Below are 7,500 nucleotides of genomic sequence, written 5' to 3' on the forward strand. Positions count from 1 at the left end.
GAGTCTTCTCCTGACGAAAACCTCGCCGACGACGCAGAGGGTGAGGAGTGGAGGAGGCGTGGGATGGGACGCCGGCGGTCAATGATTATGCGACAGAAGTCCTACGAGGAAGAGGACGCGGAGCCTCCAGAAGAAAACCTCTGGAGTATAGACCTCCCCAGCCGGAGGCACTCCTCGCAGGACCCGAGCAGAAGGGACGATTCGCTCGAAGGGCGGCGCACCAGGGACTCGCTGGACGTGCCCCAGCACGGCCGGGTATACAGGCATCATTCCTGGGACTATGACATGGGGCGCGACCACGCCAACAGGTAAGACTGACCAGGTCCTTTGATAGAGTCTCTCTCTCTCTCTTTCTCCCTGTCTCTCTCTCTCTCTCTCTCTCTCTCTCTCTCTCTCTCTCTCTCTCTCTCTCTCTCTCTCTCTCTCTCTCTCTCTCTCTCTCGTTAGGCTGAAATTTTTTCTGGGACTTTATCCAATTAAACCTGTCATCAATCACCTCTTTGAGCAACAGGTTTCAAAAGTGTCTGAAGTTTCGTTGTGTGATGCGGACCATACGGGTGCGCTGGCGCCCGGGCGAAGGACATTTGTCCCCCAGAGCCACTGGATGTGGTCTCCAGACACGCGTTCTGTGCCTCTGTCTATACCCCATGCGTTCCTACGTACCCCTTCACATATTTTTTTCTGGTGACTTTTGGGTGATTTTGTTTAACCGTGGAGGAACTTGACGACACAATGAGTCCTGTGTTATCACAATAATTCGTTCATATGAACGTCTTCCTCTCTTTATATACTTTTTTCAACGATAGATTATGTTATGTAGTTGAGAGACTATGTATGATATTTTGATTCTACGTGTGCCCTAAATTCACCAGACAACATTTCATCTCCATATTCATTATCATTATTGTCATCATTATCATTGTCATCATTAATTTCATCATTATCTTCACGATTTTTATAACCATCATTATTACCATTGTTAGCGTTAGTATCAATATTGTCACCATTATCATTGCTATCATTACTAGACTTCAATATTTTTTTTTCGTTTTTGCTTCTCCGCCTTTCCTACGCTTCCTATCTTTAGTATCATTATTGTCATCATTATTATCATTGATATGACAAGATTCTGATATATGCTTTGCTCGTCCTTCCTCGCTCTTCTACTGCGCCTCCTTCGAGCTTTAGCATCACTATGGACCAAAAGGTCTCCTGTCGGCATGCTCCTCCTTTGTAATCCTTTGTAAACCTTATTACCACAATTATTATCATTAACATGACAAGATTCTAATACATGCTATGTTCTTTCTCCCCCGCTCTTCTACTGTGCCTCCTTCGAGCTTTAGCATCATTATGGACCAAAAGGTCTCCTGTCGGCATGCTCCTCCTTTGTAATCCTATGTAAACTTTATTACCACAATTATTATTATTAACATGACAAGATTCTAACATATGTTCTGCTCCTCCTCCCCCGCTCTTCTACTGTGCCTCCTTCGAGCTTTAGCATCATTATGGACCAAAAGGTCTCCTGTTGGCATGCTCCTCCTTTGTAATCCTTTCTAAACCTTATTACCACAATTATTATCATTAACATGACAAGATTCTAACATATGTTCTGCTCTTCGTCCTCCTACTGCGCCTCCCTCGAGCTTTATTTTCATTGTTGTCATCATTATTATCATTAACATGACAAGATTCTAACATATGTTCTGCTCTTCGTCCTCCTACTGCGCCTCCTTCGAGCTTTATTTTCATTGTTGTCATCATTATTATCACTAACATGACAAGATTCTAACATATGCTCTGCTCCTCCTCCTTCTACTGCGCCTCCTACGAGCAGCAGCATCCCTGTGAGCGTTCAAGTGACGGGCGGTTCGCGCTTCAGCAGCGAGTCCGACGTCTCGAGTGAAGCGGCCAGCGACCGCGGAAGCACCAACACGCTGGCGGACGACCAGAGGCGATGGTCGAGGTCTTCCGTGAAGAGGAGGTCCTCGTACAGGGCCTCCAAGGCCAAAGGGCGAGACCCTATCGACGTGTACGACCCTGAAGACCCCGACGGTAAGTAGACTCGAACTTGATCAGCCTTGGGTTCTTTTGTCACGGGAATTCTCCTCGTTTGTTCTCCTTCGGACCCATATACCTTATAAGGATCTTGGTCGATGTACCTGGGGCTTCTGAATCTCTCTGAAACCTGAAGTTCTCGAGTATAGGGGAGACCAGTGTCGTGGGTTATACATAATACTGGATAGAGTGCGGGGTGGTTGATAGTTGTCTTCCAACTCTTGTCGAACTTTTATATTTTGTAAAGATGAGACCTAACGATGTCCATCTACTTTGTGTAAAGATTATGTTGTGTGTCATTGTGACAAACAGAAATAAGCTTCACCGTAAGGACTCGAACCTTTGCCTTAGCGATTGCTTATTATGAAGCAAAGACGATAGCTTTGAGCCAACCGGACCGTACAAAAGGAACGACCTGGCTGAACAGAGACTGAGTTAGCCTAGTACCGTCGGGAAATTACCAGGTCGTAGTCCAGGTCGTTCCTTTTGTACGGCCTGGCTGGCTCAAATCTATCGTCTTTGCTTCATAATAAGCAGTCGCTAAGGCAAAGGTTCGAGTCCTTGCAAAGGAAGGAGCTTATTTCCGTAAAGATTATGTATACTTTAGGCTAGGTCGCAAAAAATAAATTGATAAATACATCAATAAATAAATGAATAAATAAATAGATAAATAAATGAATAAATAGATATATGAAGAATATGTTACAAGCTAGGCTCACTTTGTTGATCGGAAGCCTACCCCTAACTAATACCCAAAATAAGATGTGTGACTTTAGTTTGTAAAAATAATGAATAAATAAATGAATAAACAAATAAGTAAATAAGCTAAATAGATAAGAAAATAAAGCAAGAATTAAGTCCATAAATAAAAGAAATACAAAATATCCAGTGATTATTAAGTGGGAGTTCGTCCCACGAGGACTTTAAGTTCCAACGCATCTCCGGACTCCGGGCTCCCCGGACATGAAGGAGTTTTTTGAAAAAGTCGCCAGAGGGAAAAAACAAAAATAGATTTCCCTCAAAGTCTGCCAACTTGGGAATGCAACTGTGATGAAAAACTTGAGATTAAAGATAAAATGAGTAAAAAGTATGCGTGGCAAACACGGCGTGGGGCCTCGGGTCTAACCAATATGGATCCGGAGAGTAGATCTTGTTCAAGATCGCCAGCCAGTCTGTTTTAGCCAGCAGTGAGGAGACCCCCACCTACTTCACGCTCCTCCCTCTCTACTTTCCATCCTCCCCCTCCCCCCACCCTCTCCGGATTGCTCTTTTGTAACCCTTTTTTATCTTTCTACTTCTCGATATAGGATATATATACATACGTACATGCATGCATACATACATACATGTGTGTGTGCATATATATATATATATATATATATATATATATATATATATTTATATATATATATATATATATTTATATATATATGCAGGTAATCACTAGGAAATTAAAAACTTGGTAACCGAACGTTTTCGTCTATTTAAGACATTTTCAAGGTACCTTGAAAATGTTTTAAAGTTTTTTTTTTTTCTAGTGGTTACTTGCATATTTTGTAAATCACCTACCGTTTGTGATTTCTTTATATATACATATATACATATATATACACATATATATAAACATATATATATATATACATATATATATATATATATATATATATATATATATATATATACATATATATATATATATATATATATATATATATATATATATATATATATATATATATATATATCACTGGGGCGAAATGTAGTAGCATATTTGTGAAACGCACAAAGAACCCACACTCGGACTTAAAAAAGAAACCAAGAAAAAAGTTAAACTTCTATATTTCGGCTAATAGCCATAGCCCTCTTCAGGAAAGTACTTTCCTGAAGAGCTATTAGCCGAAATATGGAAGTTTAACTTTCCTCTTAGTTTCCTTTTCAATTCCGACTGTGAGTTCATTGTGCATATATATATATATATATATATATATATATATATATATATATATATACATACATATACATATATACATAGATACATATACCAAAGGTTTTTTCCCCCTTATAAGGGAGGTTGCCAAAAAACAAAGGCATAAAATCCACTCCCACCCATTCCATCCCCACATCATCACTGCCATTCACCCCCCCTCCCTCCCTCCCTCTTATCTTGGCTTTTCCTGGATGACGGGTCATCCTTGCATCTCCCCCACTGCCCTAACTAGCTTCTTCAATCCCTCCTCTGATCCTGCTACAAGGGCAGTGTCGTCAGCAAACAACAACTGGCTCACCTCCCACTTTTCTCCATTTCCTTTAACCATCTCCAATTCCTGACCCATTACCCTTGCGTTTACCTTACGCACCACGCCATCTATGTATAAATTGAACACACATGGCGACATGACATATCCCTGACAAAGTCCCACCTTTACCTCAAACCACTCATCCTCTCCATTCCTGATTCTAACACAAGCTCTACTACTCGTAATAACTCTCGACTGCTCTTAACTTTCCTCCTATCCCATATATCTGCAATATCTCCCACAGTGCCTTCCTGTCTACCCTGTCATAAACCTTTTCCAAATCCATAAAGGCCCAAAAAACATCCTTACCCTTTCCTAAAGCTTTCTCATATATCTGTCTTACCACAAAAATCTGATCTACGCAACCCATACCTGTCCTAAATCCATGCTGTTCCTCACAAATTACTCCCTCTGTTCCTCTCCTAATCCTCTCAATCAAAATCCTTCCATAAGCCTTCCCAACCACACTTAACAAACTGATCCCTCTGAAACTATTACACTCACACTTATCCCTTGTTCCCTTGTAAAGCGGAACTATACAGGCACTCCTCCAGTCCTCCGGCACTCTACCCTCTCTTAAACAAACATTAGATAACCTCACCAGTCAGTCCACCATAACTGTACCTCCTTTCTTCAGACATTCTGCATGGCATCCATCCAACCCAGGTGCCTTTCCTGCTCTCATCATCTTAACCACTGCCTTCACCTCATCTTTCCTTGTTTTTCCTCCATTTTCCTCACTCCTCACTGTCATTTTTTAACGGTTCCCACTGCAACTACCTTTTCCTCCTTATCCTCCTTCATATTAAGCAACTCCCTAAAATACTTTGCCCACCTTCCTCTCACTGCCTTCTCTTCCATTATCATCTCTCCATCTGCACCTTTTACCTTTTCTTCTCTACTTGATTTGCCTCCCCTTTCTCTCTTAATTTCTTTCCAAAACATCTTTTTATTTCTTTCAAAAATTTCTGTCATACTCTTACCCCATTTCACATCTGCTCTCCTCTTTGCCTCCTTTATATTACACTTTACTTCACAGTTTGGCTACGAACTAGAACGAGAGAATCATATGAAAGGTACAAAGAATAGAAAAGAGAGGTAAAGCATAAGATAAAGGATATATATACAGTATATGTATGTATATATATACACATGTGTGTGTGTGTGTGTGTGTGTGTGTGTGTGTGTGTGTGTGTGTGTGTGTGTGTGTGTGTGTGTGTGTGTGTGTGTGTGTGTGTGTGTGTGTGTGTGTGTGTGTGTGTGTGTGTGTGTGTGTGTGTGTGTGTGTGTGTGTGTGTGTGTGTGTGTGTGTGTGTGTGTGTGTGTGTGCGCGCGCTCGTGTGTGTGACCAGACCTAGTATAACCGAGATGCGGATGAAGACGTTATGGATGGCCGATTATCCAGCGTGGCTAATGAGATGCCTCAAGCGTTCGCCTGAGATGAGGAGCCATTCACAGACCGCGGGGGACGAGGGAGGGCATCGTCAACACGTGTCAGGTTCAGATAGGGTGAGAGAGGGAGTGGGTGAGAGTGGGAGGTGAGAGTGGGAAGTGAGAGGTGAGAGTGGGCGGGGTGAGAGTATGATGTGAGAGTGGGAAGTGAATGGTGAAAGAGGGCGGGGAGAGTAGGAGGTGAGAGTGGGAAGTGAGTGGTGAGAGTGGGCGGTGAGAGTAAGAGGTGAGAGTGGGAAGTGAGAGGTGAGAGTAGGGGGTAAGAGTAGGAGATGAGAGTAGGAAGGGTTCAGGTGAGAGTGGGGGTGAGAATGGGAGGTGAAAGTGGGAAGTGAGTGGTGAGAGTGGGCGGTGAGAGTAGGAGGTGAGAGTGGGAAGTGAAAGGTGAGAGTAGGGGGTGAAAGTAGGAGGTGAGAGTGGGAAGTGAGAGGTGAGAGTGGGGGGTGAGAGGTGAGAGGGGGTGAGAGTAGGAGGTGAGAGTAGGAAGTGAGAGGTGAGAGTGGGAGGTGAAAGTCGGAAGTGAGAGGTGAGAGTGGGGGGTGAGAGTGGGAAGTGAGTGGTGAGAGTGGGCGGTGGGAGTAGGAGGTAAGAGTGGACAGTGAGAGGTGAGAGTGGGGGGTGAGAGTAGGAGGTGAGAGTGGGAAGTGAGTGGTGAGAGTGGGCGGTGAGAGTAGGAGGTGAGAGTGGGCAGTGAGAGGTGAGAGTGGGCGGTGAGAGTAAGAGGTGAGAGTGGGAAGTGAGAGGTGAGAGTAGTGGTGAGAGTAGGAGATGAGAGTAGGAAGTGAGAGGTGAGAGTGGGGATGAGAATGGGAGGTGGGGGTGGGAAGTGAGTGGTGAGAGTGGGCGGTGAGAGTAGGAGGTGATAGTCGGCAGTAGGAGGTGAGAGTGGGGGTGAGAGTAGGAGATGAGAGTGGAGAGTGAGAGGTGAGAGTGGGGGATGAGAGTAGGTGAGAGTAGGAAGTGAGAGGTGAGAGTGGGGGGTGAGAGTGGGAGGTGAAAGTGGGAAGTGAGAGGTGAGAGTGGGCGGTGAGAGTAGAAGGTGAGAGTGGGAAGTGAGTGGTGAGAGTGGGCGGTGAGAGTAGGAAGTGAGAGTAGGAAATGGGAGGTGAGAGTGGGGGTTGAGATTAGGATGTGAGAGTAGTACGTGAGAGGTGAGAGTGAGGGGTTAGAGATGAGAGTGGGGGCGAGTGGTTGAGAGTGGGCGGTGAGAATGGGAAGTGAGTGATGAGAGTGGGAGGTGAGAGTGGGAAGTGAGAGGTGAGAGTGGGGGGATGAGAGTAGGAGGTGAGAGTGGAAAGTGAGTGGTGAGAGTGGGCAGTGAGAGTAGGTAATAGTGAGAGTGGGAGGTGAGAGTGAAAGGTGAGATAGGAAGGTGAGAATGAGAGTTGAGAGTGAGAGTTGAGAGTAGGGGTGAGAGTTGAGAGTAGGACGTGCGAGATGAAACTTAGAAATGAGTGAGGTAAGAGTTGATAGTGAGAGTTGAGTTTAGATTTGAGAGGTGAGAGTGGAATGTGAGAGTTGAGAGTTGAGAGTTGGGAGCGAGAGTTGAGAGTTAAGAGTTGGGAGTGAGAGTTGAGAGTTGGGAGTGAGAGTTGAGAGTTGAGAGTTTAGAGTTGGGAGTGAGAGTTGAGAGTTGGGAGTGAGAGTTGAGAGTTGAGAGTTTAGAGTTGGGAGTGAGAGTTGGGAGTGA

The 7,500-nt window shown here is 44.3% G+C and overlaps 1 protein-coding gene across 1 annotated transcript in view; it reads left to right on the forward strand.

Moving 5' to 3' along the window:
- The window catches only part of LOC143027973 (uncharacterized), a 100,767-nt gene that overhangs the window by 11,882 nt on the left and 81,385 nt on the right, over window positions 1-7,500 (forward strand). Inside the window, exons 3-4 of the mRNA XM_076189616.1 lie at window positions 1-308; window positions 1,841-2,058. The exon at window positions 1-308 is cut by the window's left edge and continues 921 nt beyond it. Coding sequence (XP_076045731.1) covers window positions 1-308; window positions 1,841-2,058 — 526 coding nt within the window. The remainder of the gene's footprint in view (window positions 309-1,840; window positions 2,059-7,500) is intronic.

The sequence above is a fragment of the Oratosquilla oratoria genome, chromosome 9 (genome assembly GCF_046742065.1).
Source record: "Oratosquilla oratoria isolate Oo_2021 chromosome 9, ASM4674206v1, whole genome shotgun sequence".
NCBI classification, from domain to species: domain Eukaryota; kingdom Metazoa; phylum Arthropoda; class Malacostraca; order Stomatopoda; family Squillidae; genus Oratosquilla; species Oratosquilla oratoria.